General features: G+C 38.8%; 2 protein-coding genes across 9 annotated transcripts in view; one reads left to right on the top strand and one right to left on the bottom strand.

Annotated features, from left to right (window-relative positions):
• On the bottom strand, nt 1–12,676 carry TRMT6 (tRNA methyltransferase 6 non-catalytic subunit). 2 transcript variants are annotated; one of them, XM_045832981.1, is made up of 11 exons: nt 12,391–12,676; nt 8,685–8,812; nt 6,889–6,998; nt 6,261–6,352; nt 6,051–6,134; nt 5,666–5,790; nt 4,546–4,904; nt 4,069–4,154; nt 3,286–3,388; nt 3,096–3,182; nt 1–1,674 (listed from the first exon to the last, which is right to left on the bottom strand). In XM_045832981.1, exons 1-11 carry the CDS (start codon nt 12,516–12,518, stop codon nt 1,483–1,485), a joined length of 1,494 nt encoding a protein of 497 aa, XP_045688937.1. In that variant the 5' UTR covers nt 12,519–12,676; the 3' UTR covers nt 1–1,482. The 2 variants fall into 2 exon arrangements, with proteins under 2 accessions (XP_045688937.1, XP_045688938.1); XM_045832982.1 differs by lacking the exons at nt 6,889–6,998; nt 12,391–12,676.
• Nucleotides 12,677–12,785: 109 nt separating this feature from the next.
• MCM8 (minichromosome maintenance 8 homologous recombination repair factor) overlaps nt 12,786–25,425 on the top strand; it is a 40,772-nt gene continuing 28,132 nt past the window's right edge. For 2 of the 7 annotated variants that reach the window (XM_045832569.1, XM_045832575.1), the window contains exons 1-8: nt 12,816–13,128; nt 15,460–15,609; nt 15,908–15,991; nt 17,770–17,852; nt 18,272–18,421; nt 20,419–20,522; nt 21,054–21,252; nt 24,381–24,466. In XM_045832569.1, coding sequence (XP_045688525.1) covers nt 13,089–13,128; nt 15,460–15,609; nt 15,908–15,991; nt 17,770–17,852; nt 18,272–18,421; nt 20,419–20,522; nt 21,054–21,252; nt 24,381–24,466 — 896 coding nt within the window. In that variant the 5' untranslated portion in view covers nt 12,816–13,088. Of the gene's footprint in view, nt 13,129–14,902; nt 14,965–15,456; nt 15,610–15,907; nt 15,992–17,769; nt 17,853–18,271; nt 18,422–20,418; nt 20,523–21,053; nt 21,253–24,380; nt 24,467–25,425 lie in introns of all 7 variants that reach the window. The other 5 variants (XM_045832571.1, XM_045832570.1, XM_045832573.1 and 2 more) reach the window with 5 other exon arrangements.

The following is a 25,425-nucleotide window of genomic DNA, read 5'->3' on the forward strand; positions in this document are numbered from 1 at the left end:
TCACAGTAGGAAACACTTTTATTCTTCAAAAGCAGTTATTTTAAGAAAAAAGAATCAAAACTGTACTTGGTAATCACACTGGCCATCATCAGAACAGTACATGCTATTAGGAAAAAGCAGTTTCTTTTTTTTCTGAGATGCTCCTCGCTGGAAGATCTGCATCTATACTGTAACAGTGTGAACAATACACATGATGAGTGTTTACTGAGCAAGACTCATGGCTCTTGCCTTGGCTTACTTTAAACACTTTTCTTGGCTGCAGCAGATAACCAAATAATTTGATTATATTTTTCAGAGCTTAGAAAGACTAACCACCTAATCATGCCAGAGCTTAACAAACCAGCATTAATAATCACCAAAAAAGGCACTTTAAAATACATTTGACAAGGAGTGACACTAATGCAGTAACTGGTCTAAGCCCTGCACTAAACTTTGTCAGAGTTCCTAGAGATAATGCATTCTGGCTCCACATATGTGTGTATATATAAATATATATGTATGTGTATATACTGACATCCATATACAGCAAATCCTCAAATAACATCAGTTCATTCACTATCACTTCATTATTACACTGATGAGATGCCATAAGAACTTAACTCTTGTTTGTATGAACTAGCCCATGGTAAAACTGGTTTCAGTATATATCATTCTGCTTAAAGTCGCAGAATCTATAGACAACGTTGAATGAGGACTTACCATATGTATATATGTGTATACATCTATCTCCATAAGTCTCTGGGGAGTTAAAAACCATGTTTCCTTTCATTGAATAGTGCACCAAAATTCTAATCACTTTATTTGGAACAAAGAATGAAGAGATTGCTGAGTTAATGCAAAAAAGTACTGTATTACACCTTTCTATCAGTAAAAAAAAAGGAATAAAATAAATACTTTACTTTCCTAGATCATCAACTATTAAAATAAGAAAATCTAGCATTTTAAAAAAGTTTATTCCACTGTAGGGAACAGGCCATTGTACCAAACATGTACCAAAACAGGACATTTTTTGGTACTGTAAATCTAACACTCACACATCTGTATTGCTTAGGTTTCAGAGAGTGGAATGAACAAGGAATTTCTTCTACAAATTCCTTCCTTTAAGTACCCACCAAGTTTTAGCTATGTTGTGTTATTCCACTTAGCTTAACACAGTCTTGTATAAATATATTTTTAGGATGTCTAAATTCTCCATTTCTGTACAGAGTACTAAAAGTACTTGCAGCAACGTTGTGAAATAAACAGAATTGGCCATAGCTCAGTCCACCGCACACCCCAGGTTTGGGTATTTTGGCTCAAGGTTTTGACAGACCAAACCCATCTGTGTCAGAAGTGAACACAAGACTTACTTATTTTTCCCAGGAACAGGTGTACAAACATGATCTTAGGTTAGAATATGAAAAACTGATTAGTGATGACATCTTAAATTTAATTACTAACTGTGCAATGCCTGAGAACAAAAATCAAAGCAACTTTTGAAGATTAGGAGTCAGACTCCAGGTATTTCCACTTTTTAGCTGCTGGCTCTTCAGTCTCATGTAATTCTAAAGTGCTCGAGTTGGATTTGAGACTGGGGTCTGCTTTAAGGTTTTCCATGGCAACAGTGAAGCCTGAGAGAAGGTACCCCCCACCTCCACTCATCAGTAGTTTGGGATGGCTTCGATCTGGCAAAACCTGAATAAGACAGAAAGACAGACACTCATGTTTTCCCAAGCAGGTAAAGAACATACTAACAATAAACATGCCAGACATCAGAATTTAAATGACACAGATTCTCTTGAAGATTTAAACAGACCAGTTTTTAAGGAGCTCCTTCCTTCAAATGATAGTGCTGATAAAAGTAGATAAATTGGTTTAAGTGATTTTCTTTTGAAAAATAAAACTGAAGCTGTTTCTCTTAAACCTGACACAACTTTTTGGTGGCAAATGAGCAAACAGCTTGCATAGTGCTCTGGGCCTGTGAGTGGCTTTCTTGTCCTTGGCTCCAGGATGCTTTATGGCCAACGGCGGAGCTTGGGTCCATGGAGATGTAGCCACTGGACATGCACTCACAGCCCCCCTTTCCTAATGCCCTGCTGACTCTGACAAGGCTTCTCTCCTGCTACTAGCCAAATAAGATGGCTGCCATGAAGGGCAGGATGGCTCAGGGCTGGAGTGTCCTGTGTTATGCAAGGACACTCCAAGCTTCAGGGCAGGGCCTGTGGCAGCATGGAGATGCTCCCTCAGATCTCTCTTCAAGAGGGAACTGGCTGTGAGGATTTCAAGCAGCAGAAGGCCTTTAGCAGCTTCCCCAGCATTCACTCCCAGGGAGGCTATGGGCTGCTCCAAGTTGAGAATGGCATATGGCCACCAGGACTGCACCATTTCTGGCCAATACAGGGCTCCTTTACTAGGAAGTCTTTGCTCTGGGGCTTTGCACGATCCTGGCTGAGACTTTCTCCCTCCCCTACCCGCTTTGCCCCTCTTTCACAGCCACCAGACCTGCACCATGGTCTGAAGGCTCTCTCTGCCGCCCCAGTCCTGCTCCCTCCCTGCTTATCATTCAAAGGCATTTCCCCGATAAGTCTATTACACTTCTAATTCCACTTGACAAATGCCTTCCTGAACTGACCTGAACTGACAGAGCCCACCGGTAAATAGTGAAAACTTGCTGCAAAGACACTTCAGCAGACAGGAGAGGGTCACTTTCTTGGCGTGGGGATTTTGCAATTATTAGTCATTCCCTCCACAGTGATCTGGAGGCCTTAAGTAAACACAACCTCAACAGTTTGCACTGTAAATGTCTCTGAATTGGAGTTACTGAGTAATAGATCTTGACATAAAAAGAGAAAAGAAGGGCCAGGCCAGATCAGGGCACTTTCTCTGGCAAAACCTGAGACCTTGATGCTGGCCTTGCACCTCAATCTCTCTTTCCTTGTCAGGTCTCCTTAGCCCTCACATCAGACAGTTTCATATCAATCTGAGTTATAGGCATGAGACTGTTTCATCTCTGTAAACAGAAACAGGGATATCCATATTTAACAACTCCCAGCAGTACTACGGGGAGCCAGAGACTTGGGCGATCAGCTCCTGGGCCTGGCTGTAAGAACGTATACCTGGTAATTCCTGAGCCAGGTTTCAGACAACCGGAGGTTGATGACCCCTCCTCTTTCCCGCAGTTTTGTGTAGCATTCCAGCAGAGGCTGAAGGCATAAAGAAAGTTCTATTAAGAACTAGTGCTTGGGATACAATTTGAGAATCAACACTTGAATACAAGAATTCCCCTCCACTCTGTTTTAGCATTACCTCTTTATACTGACAGTAGACCACGAACGGCCTTGAAGGGGCCACGAAATCCAGCAAAGACAGCAGCAGTGGAGTGGGATGGAAACGACTGGCTACAATTAAACTGCAAGAAAGATGTCAGAGATGTTATTCTCTTTGCTCCCAAAATGGAACATAGGTTTTAGAACACATTTACAATGATCATGCACTTATTTGCATCACTTTTACACAAGGAAGAGCTTTAAATACAACATTCCAAAATTTCCAGATAAAATCATGAGCTACTAATTTCTAGGAAGCACAAGCTGAATTATAAGTTCTCAAGGTGTTTGGCAACTCCAAGTAGCATTTAACATTCTTGATTTAAGAGAATCACCTGGAGTACACTTGGAACCTGTAAAAATTTACTAACCAATGCCCCACCAGTAAATTCAATTAAAAAATCATCTGGAAATAAATCCAACCTTGATGCTGGCCTTGCGCCTCAATCTCTCTCTCCTTGTCAGGTCTCCTTAGCCCTCACATCAGACAGTTTCACATCGATCTGAACGCCCCCGCATCTGCATGTAGGCAGGACTACACATCCCCGGCTGATGCACCATCATTGGAGAAATTTCTTTAAAGACTCCAAAACCAGCACAATTTCCTACCTCTACCAGATGCAGCCTCCTTTCTTAAAAAACCCAAGACAGAATCATCGTCTCTGCTCCCATAGAATCAAAGCAGACAAGCAGAGAATGCTAATCTGTTTGAAGCAGAGCCTACAAACAGCAAGATGTCACCTGCATTCTTTCACCAACGCACCCGTCTGCGTTCCTTTCACTCAGCAGAGCAGCAGCCTCTAAATGTCTTTTCCTCTGCTCTTCTTGTCTCCTCTGCTTTTCTTGACTCTTCAAGAAAAATAAGAAACCGAAGTACTGAGGTCATTCAGACATGCTTATGGAAACATTGGTCTGTCAAAACATTTCAAAAACATTTATCAACTCGGACTAAAGCAGCAGAAGGTCTTATAAATGTATAAGGAAGCTGAAAACACAAGAAAACCCTTATGTTATAGAATGATCATTATGCTACCTCTATACAATGTTTCTGTATCATAAAGCTCCATCCCACAGACTGTATCACACATGTGTGTACACCCCCATACACACTCTTTCTCCATCTGTTTTAGTATTTATTATTTTGGCTGCAAAGCCAAATCAAATCTCAGTGCTTAAATGGGGTTAACTTAGGTCCTGAGTGGAGTATTATGAGGGCAGGGGGACTCTTTAACATCCTTACATAATCCTTTTTGCTTCCTCTCTCTTTAGGCTCCTTGTAGGCTGGATCTGGAGAGATAATCTCCACTGCTCCCTGTTCTTTGGGGTGGTTGCTCTCTGGGGCCTCTGCCGTGCTGTCTTCGTTCTCCTGTTCTGAAGTCTGTTTTTCCTCCAGTGTGTCACTACTTTCTTCAACTGAAGCACTGTCTTTTGGCTCCGATGACAACATCTCAGCAGAGAATGTTCCATTTAGGAGACTGCCCACTTTGTTGAGGGGGAATTCATAAAGACCACTCAGGAAAGATTTGGGAAATCCAAAACATGCTGTGGCTGCCCGAACTGGTCCACCTCCAGGGTACAGCTGAATAATGGAACCAAAACCTGAACAGATAAAACAAACATCTCTTGATGAAGATGACTCCAGATTTTGCAAATCCTCAGGGTCCCCCATAGTAAGAAGACTGAAGGTCTTTACTTGACTCTGTTCAGTGGCTGACAGATGAGATGATGCAGCTCCTCTGGGAGTTTATAATCTATGAATATCCCCAATGGATGTAATGTAATTCCAAAACAGGTAAACAGAAAGTCTTAAACAAGTTTACTCCCACCTGACACTACAGTAAAACTGTGAGCTTGCAAATCTGGATGTCACGTGATTGGTGACTGCTTCTCAGCTTTCCCCCAGTCCAATGACATTACTTTCAAATAAGAGAGTTAAAAGTTCTTATGTTCTAAAGATAAGTGGGGTCACAGAAAGAGCAGCCTAATCAGGTTGTACTATATCTTCCAACAGAGAATACATTCCTAGTATTTTCCCCCATTCAATTCAGGCCAATAAAATGAGCAACAGCTATACAAGAGTTTTCTGAAATCACTGCCCTGGAGGTCTTAGCCAGCCACAGTGTTCAGAACCACCCCCACTGCTACTGAAGCAGGGAAGGGCAACTGCTGTCCAGGGGCGCCAACACAGCGTGGGCTGGGAGATGTGGACCATGCAGAACGGTCCCAGGGACTGGAGCTGCCCAGGCCCAAGTCACTTCAATAACCTCATAGTAATTCAACCGCACTTTCCATGAGATTGAAATTTTAATTTTTTTAGATTCCTTTACTCAAAACGTGAACTTGAAAATGTTAAAACTTACCTCCCATTCGTTCCATCATTGCACCCAGCACTAAGCCTGCACACGTTTCCATTACGATCATTTTATTGCCAGCACGAATATTTCCCAATGTCAACATCTGGGCTAGTGTATCATATCTCATGTGGCTATGAAAAAAAGAATAGTTCATTCATTTTTGGCAAAGCAAGGTCTGTAATTTTAATAATCATTTTTCAAGTTTTGTCACATTAAAAAGCATGTTGATAAGATTATTGATTGCTTTGGCAGCAATGGTAAAAAGAACTTACAATTTATGGGGTAGGAGAATATTTTATGCAGGTGAGCAAGTTTTTGTTTTACTTAAAATCATGACTTTCTTAAAGATAAATTCTCCCCAATTATACTTTTGAAAGGAAACAAAGCGTACTTAATTTTTCCAGGTTCTCTGGCATAATACATAATTGAAAGAATGCGGGTGGATGGCTTCACAACAGTAATGATGGCTTCATATCTGGGGGAAGAAGAAAACAGAACACCAATTTTTAAATACCAGTTTAAAAATATTTTATTTTTAATAATGTTTTTTAAAAAGTCTACAAGAAGATTTAATGTTTCTATCTTTCTCAAACAAACTTACTTCTTTTTCTTCTTTTTTATATATTTATCTTGAGCAAATTCTGTCTTGTCTCGGAATGTTGTGCTATTTTCAATTAACTGCTGAACTATTTCCTATAAGAAAAGGAGCAGATTTCCTGAAATTTTATTTTCATAGAACACATCACTTCAAAGGTTTCTTACCCCAGAATGTATCCAAAGGTCTGATTCTCCAGTTCCTTTTCCACAGAAGTCTAAATGGATGAATTCTGTAGTTTCTTACTCTATCTAGAATTTGTATTAAAATACAAGTACTTTATAACTCTGTTTAAACTAAAATAAAAAGGACATACAATAAAAAAAGAAGAGAGGTAAAGGAAACCTGTCATTCTTGGAGTCACTGGCTGAAAACATTATTGAAAATAAAGTTAAGCTCTAATATGCACTGTTATTAAATTTTCTTTTGCTAACAATATTAGTAATCTTATTCACTTACATTCCTGCATATAAGAAATGAAAATTTTGACATAGTGAATTGCATGTACATTCCAAGCTATTTCTAATAAGTATACAGTATTTTTACATTTTACCTTAGGTAAAATCTGCTTTAAAAACCAAGCATTTCCCTAAATACCAAACAAAAACAAAACACAATATCCTTTTAATATTACCTCTCCTTTAATGCCCTTGTCCTTTAAAGCTTTTATGTCATCTTGAGTAAGTTTCTGAGATTTCCCATCATCAACTATATTTCGATTATCAGTGCCCGCTTCTTTGGTCTCTAAGGAAGGAAATTGCTTTATGACATTTATGATCTGAAATTATTAAAATATCTTCCTTCTTCTAAGTTCATGTCTACTTCCAGCCCATCAGTCACTCAAATTTGGCCTTCCAGTTCCACTGGAATGTACATGCAAACTATCCTTTCTTGCCACTACTCCAAGTTTCTAACTCCTCTTCCCACTCCCACTTTTGCCCCCTTACAACCCACCTGTAAGTCAGTTATCTTTAAAATGCAAATCAGCTCATCTATTCTCATGCAGAAACCACAAAGAGGCTTCCAGTATCAATTAGAATACAATGCAAAGATGATCTGCAAGTTTGAGTATGCTCTGGCCTTTGGCTATCTTTTTCTGGCCTGATTTCTTGACTCCCATTCTCAACCACATTGCCCTTGTTTCTGTCCTAAGCCCCTAATCACAAACCCACCACAGGGCTTTAGTACTTGCTGCTCCCTGTTTGGAATACTCTTAAGACAATGTGAGTGGCTGCATCCTTTCCATCAATCAGAGCTGAGCTCATCACTGCAGCCAAGTCTCACTTCATCCAATCAGGCTCCAGTACACCTCTCTGCTTTGTCATCTTCATAGCACACAACACCATCGGAAATTATGCTGCTTGCTACTCTATTAGATTATTTTTGGTATTCTCTGCTAATATTTTTAAAAATATTTATTTATTTTTAGAGAGGGGAAGGGAAGGATAAAGACAGGGAGAGGAAATGTGGATGTGTGAGAGAAACATTGATTGGTTGCCTCTGGCACTCCTCCAACTGGGGACATGGCCTGCAACCCAGGCATGTGCCCTGACAAGGAATCAAACCAGCACCTTTTGGTTCACAGGCCGGCGTTCAGTCCTGAGCCGTGCCTGTTAGGGCTCCACTAATACATTTTACTAGATGATCCATTTCATGAACTGCTAAAATCGCAATGACTAATCATGCCTGAAACATATTTGGTACTTAATAAAAATATGGATGTTAATTTAAAAGTATTTAACTAACTTGTTTGAACCAGAACTTTAATACTATTTTAATTATTTAGTTTTTATAATTATTTAAGGATACTTAATTTACTAATAAAATATATTAAGTACATTTATTTGAACAAATATTAAGTACTTAATTTTAATTAATAATAACAGCTAAAATTATGACTGCTTAACTATAAGCAAGGCACTATTAAGAACTTTCTATTTATCCTATGACTCACTATGGCCTAGGCATTAAATATTTACTGCCCCATTTTACAGATGAGAATATAAGATTTACAGAATAACTTGTCCAAGGTTACAAGGCAAATAGAGCTGAAACTTAAACCTAGCCAACTGAATTCAAAGCCAGATGTCTTAATTTCCTCCCAATATGTTCACTATCTCAAAGCTGTTCCTCAACTTCTGGGAGCTGAAAGGGCTCTGCATCTGCTCTTACACTGAAGCACCAAGGACTCATGGGATTAAATGCCTGGCCCAAGGTCAGAGAGCCAATGAATGACCGGCTGGAGCCAGATCCAAGTATCTCAAAGCCAAAGGCACACCTTGCTTCATTGCATCAAACTACAGTTCTTAGATTCCGAGTTTAGATTTCTTTAGAGATAGCCTGGGCTGGCACTTTCGAATTAGTTAGGTTTGACAGATTTCTGACTGGCCAGCTCAAGAGCACCTATTACATATACCCAAAGTAGTGCACCTGAAGGAGGCTCTTCCTTTTTCTTCGTAGGCTGAAGGCTTCCTCCACTGGTCACTTCAAATGTGGTTCCGTAACTATGGCCAATGACGTTATCCAGATAGAACCACTGTTTTTCAAAGGTTACTTTTCTGGGAAAGAAAATGCAATCAATTAGTCAATTCTCATTTGCATTCAGTATAGAAAAAATATGTTCACTCTAGTCTATTTCAAATCTGGTCTACACAACGGATGATCTACAACATTACTAGAAAGAATCTGGTTGGGGAAGAGACATAACAGTAATAAAGAAGCCACAAAAACATTGAATTTGGAACGAGAAACAAGGACAAGACATCCCTCCTCTGAGGCATAGGTCTGACTCCAGTTAGTATTATCGACAGGATATCCAAGCTCACAGGCTCTGCAGACTTCCCAATAGCACAAAGGGTGGCCAAGACTGCCAGGCCACTGGACACATTGACACCCCTTGTAACTTACATTAAGAAAATCTCAAAACTGAACAATCTTTGAGATGACAGGGATTTAACAGATTCCCTAGCTTAAATGACCGTTTTCTTGAAAAATTATCTAGTAAAAGCAAATTACATTTACAAATAAACATTACTGACAATATACACATTTGGAAATGGCGCTTAACAATGATGATGCTCTGCTGAGCACCAGGTGACTTTAGCTTTTCCCATCACCCAGATGGTTTTTTTTTTTTTTGGCAGTGAGAATAACATTTATTGAGAATGGCTTATTACAAACAAAATCCTATTATCCAGATTTTTATCTTATTACAATTTTAAAGTGAAATTCCACAAAAAAAACAAGAACCTTTCCTTCCTCAAGAAGAAAACTAACATCCACTGAGTGCCAGTCAGGTACTAGGCAGTATCTGCCAGATGTTTCACCCTTTTTAGTTTAATTCTCACAGTAATTCTGGGGCACAGCTCTTTCCAGGAGAGCAATATGAGACTGAAGGAAAAGTCCAAGGTTCAGTTAAAACGTGGGAGCTGGGATTTGAACCCAAGTCTGCCTGCACCCAAAGCCTGGTTCTTTCCACTGCACCACATGGCAAAGACCAATGGATCTCAGAAGTCCTGCCCAGTTTCAGGATGTGGCTCACACTGATGGACCTCCAACTCCTGGAGGACACATCTAGTTAATTTTCTTTGTGCTGCACCCCGCACCTTCTCTTCCTTTCTCTGTTCCCACAGAGGCTGACCATGACAGAACGCAAAGGGCACATCACTCAGGCTCCCTGCCGAAGGCTTCCTACCACTGCTAGACTCTGAGTGCATCACAGTCCCTACTAGTTCTCTAAACCTTGCCACCCCTCTGTATGTTATGTGTATGTGTCACATCTTCATTAAATCTCCTCACTTGAATCATCTGAATCATTTCTGCAAGATCCTAAGTGATCCTCATAGAGCCAACTCTCTTCTCTGTTGGGTCTTCAGTTCCTAACAAATGACACTCAACATATTTGCTAACATAAAAGCTGACAAAGAAATTGAAACTCAGCTCAGCCTTGATGTGCACCTCCTCCCCATTCTTTGAGTACCCAGTGCTAATGAAATACTGGGTATTTGCTGGGGTAGAGTTTATCCCTCTGGCAGCTGGTTTGATGTGCAAAGGAGGGTATGTAGCTCAAACTGATTGGCCTGGTAGGAGGTCACTACCCTAGTCAGAAAAGTGGGGCTCAGTCAGAGGGATGTGGAGCCAAGTCTTCACGGGGGGAAAAAGTGGGATTTGCAATCTCCTTCTAGATACCTAGGACTACTTCTGGCCAACCAGATGAGTGTAGCCCTAAGGGGAGGGAAAATTTGGCCTGGGATGTAGCTGACCTCAGAGGGTCATTTTCTAAACGTAAACTAATGTTGTGGCTTCTGCCAAGGAAAGTGATAAAAAGTGTTTCCAAATTTTTAAAAATTCTAAAGAGTACTTTTAAGAAACAGATATTACTGACTGCCTCCTTAGTAAATGAAAAATTCTTGCCTAAGCATATTTTTAAGAAGCACACTCAAAAAGCTACATTTAAAAATCAGGCAAGTTAAAAAAACAGTATGACAAGGAAAAAAGAAAAAGAAAAAACAAAGTTTCACCTGTACAGTCATTATACAGTTGTGTAACTTTGACTTCACTGAACTTACAACTTAACAATGTTATACTTCAATTAAAAAGTTTAAATAGTTGGCACTTTCCAAAACTTATGTACTTGGGAGCAAGCACACGTTTCTAACCAGTCTGAAAATAAAAAAAAGTACTGGTTTCAAGAATACAAAATACAGTCCTGTGTGAGCCACAGCCAGTGTGGCTCAGTGGTTGGGTGGTGTTCTGTAAACCAAGAGGTAGTGGGTTCAATTCCTGGTCAGGGTACATGCCAGGTTTTCAGGTTTGGTTCCCAATCAGGGTGCATAAGAGGGGCAATCCAGTCAATGTTTCTCTCCCTTCTTCTCCCTTCCTTCCCCTCTTTCTAAAAAAAATAAAAAGAATACAAAATACCATAATGATGAGGGATATATTATAAAATGTCTCTAATCTCAAGCACCAAAATGAAGATTTTGTCAATGGAGAATTTAGAAAAGCTTAAAAGCTGGTGCCGATATTACTGAACTAAACTTATTTACTGAACTTTAGTTCATTTCTGAACTAAAAGAAATCCCTCCCCCTTTGTATTTATCTTTAGTGGATGGTGTTTGTGCAAAAAAGCTTGGTTGTCATAATGTGAAGCAAAATAAGTCATCTGAACTGAGCACTTACCAGAAATTCCAAGTCTCACAACACCTAGACTTACGGTCTGCTAGCTGTTCTCCTGACACTGCACTGAACTTCCTTCTTTGTCCAAAACACTGTAACAACCCACCTCAAAAGAAAGCTTGGTTGTACTTTTCAGATAATCAAAACATCCCAATACATTTTCACCATTAATATGCAACTGGGATTTAGCCTCACCACCTCTGCTAAAAGTTATCAAAATTCCCACTTTCCTAACACTAAATCAGTGATAACTAATCAGCAGGTTCACAAACTAAACTTAATTTCAAGTTCTGAGAACTTAAGCAAACTGCTTCTAGGCAATTTAACTTTTCCAAAACTCTCATGGCCTGGTGTAAAATTGGGAATCCTAGAGTGACCACACATTCCATGGGAAGTTATTCAGTGTAGACAAGTAGTTCCTTTAGGTAGAGAGAAGAGTCCAGAAGATCACACAAGGCCGGAGAGGTTTCATTTTTGAACAATTGATCCTGGCTGAGGGATTAGGGAGGAAGGGGGTCTATAGGAGAAGGGAGCTGGGGTGGGGTGAGAAGCAAGGATAAGATCAGGGGTAAAGGGTGGGTTCTGTGAGAAAAAAGGAGAGTGGAAGGGAACCCCAGGACAGGAGGTGGGGGACAGAGTGACGGGGATGCGCCCGGGCAATAGAGGGTCAAGAATGGGAAAAATAACTCAGCAGAAAGACTGAGAAGGATGCTGAAGACACAGGAGCAGGTATGAGACCATGGAAGGGGGTCTCTGTAGAAAAACAGGAAGGGTAGAGGAGACCCTGAGGGCCGAGGATAGGATCCTGGGGGAAAAGCCCTCTGTGGGAGGATCCGAGAGCAGACAACTAGAGAGGACGCTGACAAGGACCCACAGAGCCAAAAATGACACCCTGCTGTGAGGGGTATGCAGGGGATCTAGAAGATGGGGAGTTGGACCCTAGGCCAGCGACCTGACTCACTTTCTCCGCTGAACTTGCACTGCTTTGAATACATCTTCCCGTTTCAGCACCACGAAGTCGCCGTCGCGGATGCGGTGGTCCCTGGGATGCTGTGGCTGCGGGTCCGACTGCTCTTCAGAACCCTCCATGACGCCCGGCGGGTCTCCCGACTTCGCAGCCTCTCTCCAGCCCCGGCGCGCGTCGCCAGTCCTCAGCGATCGCTGCAACCAGCTTCAGTTCCCACAAACTGAGAGGACGCCGATCCCACCGACCGGTACCGCCCCCACGTGTTGAGCGCCGCTTCCGTTTTCCGGTCAGACCCTCAGGACAGCTTCCGGGAGCCTCAGGTTGTCCCTCTGGCTGAACTCCTTGATTGGCTGCGTTTCGTCCCGCCCCTTCCGTTTTCCCGCCTTTTGGGCGGAAGTTGCGTTATAGTAGCGCCAAAATGGAACTTGGAGAAAGGCTGAACTGCTCTGCACACATCTTTCCGTGAGCCTTCGGGGACATAGTGGAGAAACAGGTCCCTGAGGTACTCCCGAAGCTCAGACTGGTCCCCGTGTGGGGATGTCAAGAGAGCTGCAGCTGAAGGGAACTACGGGACTTGGCAGGGGTCACTTGAGGATATTGGGGTCTCCTTTCGGCCCCGCCCTGCTTCTCCCCGAAGGGAAGGGAGAACTGGCGGGGCGGATCCGCTCCTACCCAGGAGTCGGTCGGCCCGGATGGGAAGTAGGACGACTTTGGGATCTCTATCCTTTGCCTGTAAGAACTTAGCCTGAGGAGGCTTAAGTGAAGTAGGGTATTTAACGGAGCACAGCAAGCCGACGGATGGCTCCTTTACTCATTTTCCAGTCATACTACTTGCATTTGTGTTGGAAATTTTGCTAGTTATTTTCACCCCGTTATCTCATTAGAGAAAGGAATGCCACGTAGCGTTGTCGAAGGAGCGCTTCAGCTGGGGTGTCTGAAGAGGAAGTTTTGAGCTTAGTACTGCCACCAAACAACTTTGATTTTGATCAATTTCTTTGGCCTTTAGTTTCTTAATTGTTAGTGTCCAGACGATTAGCAAAGTCCTGTCTTGTCCTAACATCGTGATCTTATGTAGTTAACCTATTACTTAAATCTCTTTAAAGAAAGATTCAGATACGTGCTCTTTAATGAATTGTACTACTGTATACGGGTATATTATTTTTATATTTAAAATATGAACTATTTTTTAAAAGACTTTTTCAGAGCAGTTTTAGGTTTACAGAAAAATTGTACAAGGTGTAAAGAGTTCCCATACATATCCCCCCTCCCAATATTCCCCTATTTGCATCCTGCATTAGTGTGATAAATTTGTTGTAGTTGATCGACCAAATTCAATACATTATTGTTATCCAGAGTCCATAGTTTACATTAGGATTCACTGTTTGTACTGTACAGGTCCATGAATTTTGACAAATGCATAATATATCCACCATTACAGTATCACAATGGTTTCACTGCCCTAAAAAATGCCCTGCGCTGCACTTACGTGAGGACTAATTTGTAAAGGTCACATATTTCAATTTATTGATACTCAGCCAGGAACTATTTTTAGGGGTTTAAATTTAATAAAAATGAGTGTCTTGCTATGTACAAAATAGAAAAAAATGTGAAGGCATAATTAGCAAAAATAGTATAACAGATATGGATATACTTTCCAAAAAACTTGCATTTCAACAAATTTACCTAAAAACTGCAAATAACCCACTTAATCGGTATTGACCTAAAATTGATCTTGCTTCCATTGTCTTTTAAGCCAGTTATGGAAGTCTCCTGGAAAGTTAGCATCTTTCCCCTTTGGTCTCCTACAGAGAAAGGGAGGTTGAAACATGTATATATGAGGTCTGTCCTGAAAAAGTCCAGCTATTGTTATGTAATGAGAATGCTTTACCCCACATCATTGTAACCTGGCAGCCAAGGAGAATGGACTGGAATGTGCATGCATGAACAATGAGGACTTCACTGGACTGGTCAGTGGGGGTGATAGATGCCATTGAGTGAGCATGTTGTATTGTGGCCGTTACATTGAAAATGACTTGAGTGAGTAGAGCGATGAATCTGCATCAGATTTTGCATTCAGCTTGAACTTTACTCTGTGGAAACTATTTAGATGATTCAGAAGGCCACAGCTATAGGCAACTGGTGACTGGCAGCTTCATCACCACAATGCACCCACTCATGCATCATATCTTGGACAGAGGTTTTTGCCAAAACATTAAATCACCTTGATGACTCACCTCCCCTACAGCCCAGATATAGTGCCCTGTGACTTTTGGCTTTTCCCAAAACTAAAATCACCTTTGAAAGGGGAGAGATTTCAGACTATCAGTTAGATTTAGGAAAATAGGATGGGGCAACTGATGGTGATTGGGAGAACTGTGTGAGGTTCGAAGGGGCCTGCTTTGAATGGGACAATGAGGCATCATTGTCCTATGTACAGTGTTTCTTGTATCTTCTTCAATAAGTGTCTCTATTTTTCATATTGCATGGCTGGATACCTTTTGGACAGACCTTGGATGTACCCTTCCCCACTCCTTTGCTTCCCCAGAACGGTCTACCTTAGATGCTTGTGTAAGAATATCCTTGTATCTCTGGAAAAAGTGGGTATGGCACTGCAGCATTGACTATATAAAAGATAAAAGATCTATGATGATGTATTCGTAGTGTCTCAAGGGTTGGGATTATGTTCAGCCAGTGGTGCCCTATAAAAAGTCTCAAAATACTGCAAACAAGGTATCTTAATTATCTGTCTTGCTCTCAATTCTACTGTTAGAGCTTCTTGAAAACAAGTACAGTACCTTTCTTTATTTTTATCTCATGAACATTCAGTATGCTTGTTAAACATCTGTGATAGACCTTAGAAAAAGATGAGGATTAGAAGAGTATAGAAGAGTAACTGCAGATTGCAAGAAGAACAGGTTCATACCACATTGTACAGTGCTGCAAACCTGTTGACTATTGTTAAAGTACATTGTATTACTTTCACTTATTTACTAGTGAATGCATTTTTGGGAGCACTATTTCTCCTATAATTTTGATGAAAACTTTCCTAATCTCTCTTAGAAGACATGAATGGAGAGTATAGAGGCAGAGGTTTTGGACGAGGAAGATTTCAAAGCTGGAAAAGAGGAAGAGGTGGTGGGAGCTTCTCAGGAAAATGGAGAGAAAGAGGACACAAACCTGACTTGAGTAAAACGACAGGACAACATGCTTCTGGTAGGGGAGGTCAATGATTGTTTTTGTTTTCCTCTTTTTTTTTTCCATAAAGGAATCTATTCATGCTTGGCATACAAAGCAATTTAACTCAAATTTCAGTCTGTCTTTTACTGATTGAAGACAGACTGCTTGTCTGCCCATTAAGGTAGTTTTTGAATGTTAATATCCAAAAATTCTTATTGAAGCCTGTAATTTAGATACTCTTAATATCAAGTCAAGTTCTCATTGTTGGTAGGTGGAGCAAATTGGAAAAAATGTTTGCTGTTTCTACTAACCTAGTTTTCTGTTTTGTTTTCAGAACAAACCTCACAATCTTTGCTACTACAGTCAACATTAGATCAGTTCATACCGTATAAAGGCTGGAAGCTTTATCTTTCTGAAGGTAGGATAATAATGCAAAAAGTACCATAAATTATAATTTTTTAACTTGTTTTTGGATGCTACATCTCATATTACTATAATTCATTTGCTTACTGATATATACCCCTTCTTTAATATTAGTTCACCCAAAGAAATCACGTTTGTTTTAAGACTATTATATTTAGGTTTTGTATCAGTGGGGAGCACAGAAGTCACACTAGGTATTTCAAAAGAGGGATTTAATATAGGGAATTGGTTATAAATATGGAAAATTAAAACAGCAAAAAGGGAACATTGAGGTAAGCGCCCAGATAGTAGTAACTTCAGGAAGCAGCAACTATCCTTATGACTGAGGGAACAAAAGTTCTGAGGTTACCAGAACCTAGGAATTCAAAGGAGTGGCCACAGCGAAACCATTGCATTGACCTCTGAAGGACACCCTAAAGAGTTGTGCTTAGACATCTGAAGTGAATTAAACTGGTTGCTGCCGGTAACTGGTGGAAGAATGGCACAATTGAAGCTTGAAGTTGGAAGATGGAACTGTAGCTATCCTTTGTAGCTGGAGGGATGCTGAGAAGAATTGGAAATAAGAATAGATTATTTTCTTCTTTCCTGCCACCTTCGAGCCTCTAAAGTGCCTCCAGCTAGCAGAACCTGAAGCAGTCTGGGAAATTCAGTGTGCAGATCTTGATCATAAGGTCACAGGGTGGAAAACAGAGAGTAAACTTGGAACCGAGAGATGATAACCAACACAGGTATCTACAGAAACACAGTTAAGGAGTCTCCCTTTTATAATCAAGAACACCAGCTAATGTCATACGTCTGTCTATATAGGTTTGGAGAATTGTCTTCTCTGTGCTGTTGCAGGATCTAGCTTGTTATGTCTCTTACAAGATAAGAGATAGATTGATCAGTGGTTTTTCCCACTAGACCAGTGGTTTTCAACCTTTGTGCTGCAGCACACTGGTGTGCTGGAACAATCTTTAAACATGCAATACCTGACTTTAGTCAGAGGCACTGACCTGTTTTCCCTTAGATTGTCAAATAAAAAAAATTGTAACAGCTAACACAACAATAGCTATCCAGTATATGAATCAAAATTGTAGCTATTGTGTTTGGTCAGATCAGCAAAAAAATGTGTACAATATTTTTTGGTGTACCACAGAATTTTAGTAATTAGTTTGCGTACCTTGAGATGGAAAAGACTGAAAATTTCTGTTTTTTCAATTATAGTTGACATTAGTTTCAGGTGTACAACATAATGATTTGACATTTATATAACTTGCAAAGTGCTCACCCCGTAAATCTAAAGATATCTGTTATAAATGTTGGTGCTTTTAGGGCCATACCTGCTGTCTGCGTTTCAGGTTATTTAAACCTAAATTTGTTTCAGAACCTTAAGTATACATTTCATACCATTTGTTTCTTTTTTCTTTTTCTTTTAAAAAGATTTTATTTATTTATTTTTAGAGAGAGGGGAAAGGAAGGAGAAAGAGGGAGAGAAACATCAACGTGTGGTTGGTTGCCTTTCATGCACCCATATTGGGGTTCTGGCCCGCAACCCAGACATGTGCCCTGACTGGGAATTGAACAGGTGAACCTTTGCTTTGCAGGTCCATTCTCAATCCACTGAGCTACACCAGCCAGGGCCATTTCATACTACTTCTTGTCTAAATGTACTCAGAAGGCAAAATAATAGGAAAAAGCCACCTACTGTCTGTTTTGTGTTTTTTCTGTCTCAGGAAAATTATGCTTATGTGCATGTGATTATTGGTGCTAATGTCATATTTGTTTGGTTAGTTTACAGTGAGAGCTCTCCTTTTATTGAGAAGATCCAAGCATTTGAACATTTTTTTACAAGGCGTATTGATTTATATGATAAGGTAAGATTCCTATGCAATAAAACACCACTAATCCACTTTTTTGTGTCGTCTAACTGAACAATGTATTTGAGGTGCTAGGTGATCATAGATACTGCAGCCAGACTGTCTTGCTCCAGCTCTCAGCCCTGCCACTTACCTGCAATGTCGACTTTGTTGAACTTCCCACCCTCTCTGTGCCTCAGTGTTTTCATCTATCAATTGAGGATGATAGTATTATTAATACCTACCATTTATGGTTGTTAAAAGGCATAAATAAGTGAATATATTTTGAATATTGGAATAGTGCTTGGCCACAAAATTGACAGTATGTATTACCACCATATAAACATTGTATGCTTTCACAAAGTGTGTAATTGAATGCTCAGTTATAATCAGCTCTGAAAAAGCAATTGTTATGTTCATACCTTAATATTTTATAGGACGAAATAGAAAGAAAGGGAAGTATTTTGGTGGATTTTAAAGAATTGACAGCAGACGACGAAATAGCTAAATTGATACCAAACATAGGAAATGAATTAAGGGATGCACCTGAGAAAACCTTGGCTTGCATGGGTCTGGCAATACATCAGGTAAATATTTGTTTTGTGAGACTTCTGTCAAAATTTTAAAGAAATTTCACAGTAACAGTACCTTCTCTAAAAGATACTTAGTTTTTCAAACAGACATTAGCTAGAACAAAAAGGTTGCTGTCCTAATCCTGAAAGATACCATTCATTCTACATACAACAGCTTACTTTATTTATTTTTCAAGAGAATCCAGTTGTCTTATATTAAGCCTGATATTAAAGATTTGAAATATAAAACAATATTATTCTTCTCACTCAATTGTTTTTAAAATGTTGCTATTTTCATTAAAATAGAGATATTTTAATCACACTTATTTTGTTAAAATGTAATGGGTCTTAAATGAATTAATACATTTTTTAAATTTTTACAATTTTAATATTTTAAGTCATTTTTATCATTTTTGTAATTATTATTCTCTTACAGTTGTCCCAATTTTTCCCCTTTGCCCTCCTCCACCCATCCCACCTCCCCGCTCCCACAGTCAATTCCCACACTACAACATATTACTTTAAATATAACATTTGCTTCTAATTTATCTGAATTAGTTTAATCTTATTAAAGATTGTGTGGACAATAACCATTTTTTCAAAGAACTATACAATCTCATAGGGAAGATAAGAGAGAGCAGTATGGTGTTATCACTTATGAACTTGGAACAAAAATACCCAGCTCAGATTCAGATTCAAATCAGTCTCCATGAGTGTCCCCATATATAAGTCGAAAATAATAATACATATTGTGTCTAATGAGTTTTTCTCAGATTCTGATCCCACAACATATGTAAAAGCACTTTTTAGGTTGGCAAGCACATAAATGCTTCAAGGCAAAGTGCAGTAAATCTCAGGACAGACAGAAAAGTGCTGGGTGCATTTAGATACAGAGATAAGATTCTCAACTGTTGTGGAGGAATGGGGATAGCTCAGAGGAGGATTTTGTAGAGGTGGTGTGGTTTGTGATGGGCCTTAAAGGGGCCTTTAGGACTGGGACATAGAGCAGAGGAAGTAAGGATATCCAGATAAAGGAACAGTTCATTACAAAGGTGTGTACATTGCTAGTAACCTGAGACTAGGAACCTTGGCTATAGTCTTCAGATTCCTCTTGTTCATTATTTCTCAGTATCCAAGTCACTATATCCTTTCATTTCTGTTTTTAAAATGTCACTTAAATCCACCTCTTTTTCATCTTTACTGGCTCTGTCTTAATTAAGACTTAATTATTTTTCATAAACTGTTGCCATACATGGTAAAACATGTTGTTCTTAGAAACTGGTGACTTTTCTACTAAATGAAATCCAAATCCTTTATATGGCATTGAAGGCTTTCCATGACCTGGTTCATTTTCCTCTCCCCACACCTCATTCACCACCTTCATTCACTACCATCCAGCTTTTCAGAATATGTTCTATCCATTCAGCATAGAATACCTTTTTGTTTGCATATCCAAATTTTGAGGGCCTAACTCAGTTGTCTTACTGAGAAACCTTTCTAACAACCTGTTTTCAAAACTTGCATGAGATTTCTACCTGATATTTATGGTCCTTACAACAATTAGAACTGTATATGTGCATCTTATTTTTTTCTTAGATTGTCAGCGTACTGCTTTGTACACAAGTAGATATTAAGTATTTTATTATCCAATGCCAAGGGAGTGGGTATTTTAGAAGTCATGTTTATTTCCTCTATTTTAATCAATAAATATGGAGAAAAAGAAAATGCTTTCTCACTGTAAACCATCCAGGAGGTAATAGCTTCGAGGCAACCATAAGGACTTTTAAAACTAGGTTTAGTTGAGACAGAAAGTAGCAGACAGGATGCTGGAGGTTTTCAGTCCATGGACAACAAAGTCCCAGGTAAAACATAATTCAATATAAAATAAGTAGTCATAGTTGAATATCAGAGTTTTAAAGGGCTATTAAGAGTTCTATTAGTGTTCTGTTCTGAACTACTTACATTCATAAACTTTATGTTTCTAACTTTTAAGTAAATGTCTGTCCTGTTAGGTATTAACTAAGGACCTCGAAAGGCATGCAGCTGAATTACAAGCCCAAGAAGGATTGTCTAAAGATGGAGAAACTATGGTCAATGTGCCACATATTCATGCAAGGTGAGGAATTTGCTGGTATTAAAATATTTAGAATTGGGCGCTGAAGACTGTTTAAGAGTGAGATCCTCATATTATAAAGCAAAAAAAGAAAAAAAATTAGTACAAAAGGTATGAGTTCTTTGTCTCATTGGTCATCACATCCAAGTAAACCCACTGAGAATTTTTCAAAGATATAAATAAATAAACCTTCTCTGCCCAGATAAGTTGATTTCCCAACATCCAGATTTTTGTAAATGTTGAATTTGGATGTGTACATATGAAAACTCTACTGTTTAAATTTAATGATCCATGTAATACACTAAGTGGTGTGATTATATTTTGTTAAATTTATTAGTTTGCTACTAGACACAGAACAAATGGAATTTTGTTCTTTTTTAATTCATCTTTATTTTAAGATTTTAATTTCTTGTTAAAAGAGATGAATAAGGTAATCATCAGGGTTTTGTTTTTCTTTCTCAGAATTTATAGAATACATGTCCTAACAGTTCTTCAGAAGTTCATGGATACATATGTTCCTGTTTTTGTTCCTAGGGTATACAACTATGAGCCCTTGACACAACTCAAGAACATCCGAGCAAATTACTACGGAAAATACGTGGCTCTGAGAGGGACAGTAGTTCGTGTCAGTAACATAAAACCTCTTTGCACCAAGATGGCTTTTCTTTGTGCTGCATGTGGAGAAGTTCAGAGTTTTTCTCTTCCAGATGGAAAGTATAACCTTCCCACAAAGGTGATACCATGTTCGTTAACTACTTTATTTACCCTGGTAAAGAAGGCAAATCATTTTACAGAAAACACTTCCTGATGTTTATGAATACAGAGTTTATTTTTCTTTTCAGTTTTTAAATTATGAAATACATCAGGGTATAGAAAAAAAAGAAATAAAATATTTTTCTATCCACCTTTCAGAATTTACATTTTGCCAGTTCCAGATATATTTTTAAAGATATGAAACATTGATAAAATTAGTGTCTCAGTGTTGCCCCCTGCATGTGCCATTCCCCAGTGACAGTCATTTCCCAGAAGTCAGTGTGTATTCTTTCCATGCAATTTTTATATTTTGACTTAATAGATACACACATCAAGTTTTATTTATTCTGCTGGTTGAAAGTGTTCCTTTTTTCTTTATTAGCATTTTTTTAAACTATAGATTTTTAAAACCATGGAAAAATGCAGAGAATAATGTAATTAATATTTATATACCAACTATGAGTTGGCAAATATTAATATCTGTGATTTCAGCTTAATTTTCTTAACAACAACAGTATTACAGTTAAAATTCAAGTCTCTCCGATCCTCTCCCCAGTTCCATCCACTTTGCGCCATCCTTCCAGACAGCTACTTTCTGGAGTTGGCATGTATTCTTCAAGTCTGCATTTTCATACTTGACTATATATGGGGTTTATTTTCTTGTGTGTATTTACATAAATGATATACTGAATGTAACATTCCTCAACATTTTTTTTACATGTGTATTTTGGAGTTCTACCTATCTTGATAATACATTTAATTCTTCCATTTTTATTGTTGGGGACTATTCCATTAAGTGGAATAGTCCACTTAATGGAATAGTCAGTGGCTGGGGACAGCCACTGATTATCTATTCTCCTGGTGAACATTTGTACTTCCAGTTTTTCACAATTACACATGATGCTGTAGAGAACATTCTTGTACATACCTCCTTAGCAGAGGAATTTCTCAGTTATAGGATATGCTTACTTTCGACTTCATTAGGTGCCAATTTACACCCCCTACTGGTAGTGGTAAGAATTAGCATTTCCCCATGTCTTTATTAACACTTGGTGGTGTTAGGCTTTTTAGTTTGCTAGTCTGTTGTGTATAAAATGGTATTTCATTTTTAATATTAATTTCTATGAGTTTTGTCATAGTTGAGCATCTTTTCACATGTTGACTGGCTGTTCATTTTTATTCTTTACTGAATTTTCTGTTTATTGCTTCTATTCATTTTTCTGTTCATGCATTAACTCCCTCCTGATCTTCAGGAGATACATTCCGCAACCCGCAGTGGATGCCCGTAATGGCAGATAGTACTGAACCCTGGATATACTATGTTTTTTCTACATGTACATAACTTTTTACTTAAAGGGAGCACTTTACATCTTTTTGGCATATCAGAATTGCCAGCATCACTGCTCTTGCACCTTGATGCCACTGTTAAATAAAATAAGGGTTACTAGAACATGAGCACTGCAGATACTGTTAAAGTGGATCTGATAATCCAGACAGCTACTATGTGACTAAAAGGTGGAGAGTGTATACAGCATGGATAAGCTGGACAAAGGGATGAGTCATGTTTTGGTAGGGACAGAATGGGAGTGATTTCATCAAGCTTCTGAGAACGGTGCCTAATTTGAAACTTACAAACTGTTTATTTCTGAAATTTTTATTTAATATTTTCAGAGTATAGTTAACTTACAATTATCTGCAGAAAACGAAACCACAGATAAAGGGAGACCACTGTACTATTGATAGTTCTTTATGAATTCTAGATGCTAATCACTGATTATATATAGATACTTTCTCCCAGTCTTTGGTTTGTTTTTTTAACTTCATGGTGTATTTTTTGTAGTATAGTTTTATATTTTGACATGGTCAGATTGATCAGTGTTTTCCTTTATGATTTTTATATTTTATGCCCTGCTTAAGAAGGCCTTCCTCACACAAGCATTGTAAACATATTTCTTACATTTTCTCCAAATACTTTTTAAAAAAATATTTATTTTTAGGAAGAGGGAAAGGGGGAGAGAAAGAGAGAGAAACATCGGTGTGAAAAACATCAATCAGTTGCCTCTCGTACATGCCCTGTCTGGGGATTGAACCTCAACCCAGGCGTGTGCCCTGACTTGGAATTGAACCAGTGATCTTTCACTTTGCAGGATGACATCCAATTAACTGAGCCACACCAGTCAGGGCTTCTCCAAATACTTTTAAGCCTTGTTTTTTTGTATTTAGATCTTTCATGCATCTGAAAATTAATTTTATCACTGGAAAAATGCTAAGAATCTAATTTTATTCTTTTAGATTAAAAGTCAGTTGTCACCAGTTATTAATTAAGCCCTCTGTTTATTTCTACTGATGGATAATGCTTCTTTTGTAGTACACTGTGCTCCAAGAGACATGCAATTTTCCAAAGTCAGGTGGTCTCACTTCTGTGATACTCTGTTAGTTACAAAGTGAGTCAGAAGCCTGTCCAGATTCCAAGAAGGGGAAATTAGACTCCATTCCTTGGTGGGGGAGCGGCAAGATTCATGGGGAGATACTGTTGCAACCATGTTTGGAAAATAAAGTCTGCCACCATCTCTGAATTTATAAATGTACCTTAAAGTCCAATTAGCAAACAGGTGACGTATGAAAACTTAAACACAACTTACTCATATGTTGAGGACTGCCTGTGTGTTAGAATATATATATATTATCCTATACAAACAGTGCAAAAGGAGGCTAGATATGAGAGCTGGTGATTAAAGAAGACCCAGGAAAGGCTTTTGAAAAGAGGAAGATTGAGGCTGAGTATGTGGGACTGTCGGCAAGAGGCATTCAAAGACCTGGAGACTGCATAGGCACAAAGCAGGAGTAGAGCTTAGGGTGAGAGGCACGTGAGGGGCCTTGCATACCCACAGCAGAAGAATAAGAGCAGTGATCTGGAGGGATGAGCTGATAAAGTACCTCAAAAGCTTGTGATACAGAGGTAGTGCAGAAGGAAATAAAAAATCATTGCAGCTCTTACTACATTTTACATTCTGAGAAACATTTTTAAAACAATACAGATAGAACATTTTAACTTGAGATGTGACTGTACTTTATCGAAAATCTGAATGTGAGTAAATCTCGTTACAGTGTCCTCAGCCTACATGTCGAGGGAAGTCTTTCACTGCTCTCCCTAGCTCTCCTCTCACAGTGACGATGGACTGGCAGTCAATTAAGTAAGCAAGCACATCATTTACTAACAGACAGGTATTAGATGCCTCATACTGTGAAGAAAATCTATAATTTTCCAAATTACAGTGATTCTTACTTGTATAGTGATAAAGTATCTAATAAAAGGTTCGGTTAGGAGTCAATGTAGTGAAATAATCATCTTTATTCAAAATTTTTTCTCTATTAGACTCCAGAAAGGATTTGATATGCAAGTATTTTGTCCTTTTGCTAATGAGAAAGAGTTCATTTTCTCATTTATCTGACTCATTGAACTGGATGAATGTAGACCATAATCAAAGCTGTGTAATTTATTCTATATGAGTTATGATCAAAAATAATATTGATCTGAAAGTTTAAAATAAAAATAAAGAATTTTTTAGAAATGGGCATGTTTCATTTTATGTTCTCACTATCCATGAGGCATTTTACTATAGATTTAAAAAAAAGAACCTTTTTTTCACAAGTCAGATTTTGTGTGTGTTAAATACAAGTTTATTCCATTTTTGACTATAGTTCCATAACTTCATCCTAAATGTAAAATATTTAGGGTAGTTTGAAGTTACAGTACTCTCCAGGACACCTGGCTGAAACAGGAGGTAATGGTCTTAAAAAAGTAGAATCTAGGGGAAAGTGAGGTAGATTGCTGACTGCTACCAAGCTCTGGCCTAGCTTTGTGCCCTTCTGCCCTGTAAAAACCAAGACCAACATATGTAATAATTGTTCACTATGCTGAGAGAGTTACAAACACTATTTTGTGAAAGAGGACGTGTTTAAGACTCCTGAGCGTGACCATGTCCCGGTGAGTGGAGGAGCCTGGTTTCCAGCCCATGTCTACAGGACTTGGACCACTGAAGGGTGCAATGAGGGCTTCAGATGTACTACAAGGGCCACAATAAGATGTATGCATAGGAGATTCAGGGTAACTTAATTATTTGAACAAAGTCTCTTTGTTTTCGGGTAAAAA

This window comes from Phyllostomus hastatus, unplaced genomic scaffold (assembly GCF_019186645.2).
Source record: "Phyllostomus hastatus isolate PE091 unplaced genomic scaffold, TTU_PhHast_1.1 phas_contig_17, whole genome shotgun sequence".
In the NCBI taxonomy this organism is placed as follows: domain Eukaryota; kingdom Metazoa; phylum Chordata; class Mammalia; order Chiroptera; family Phyllostomidae; genus Phyllostomus; species Phyllostomus hastatus.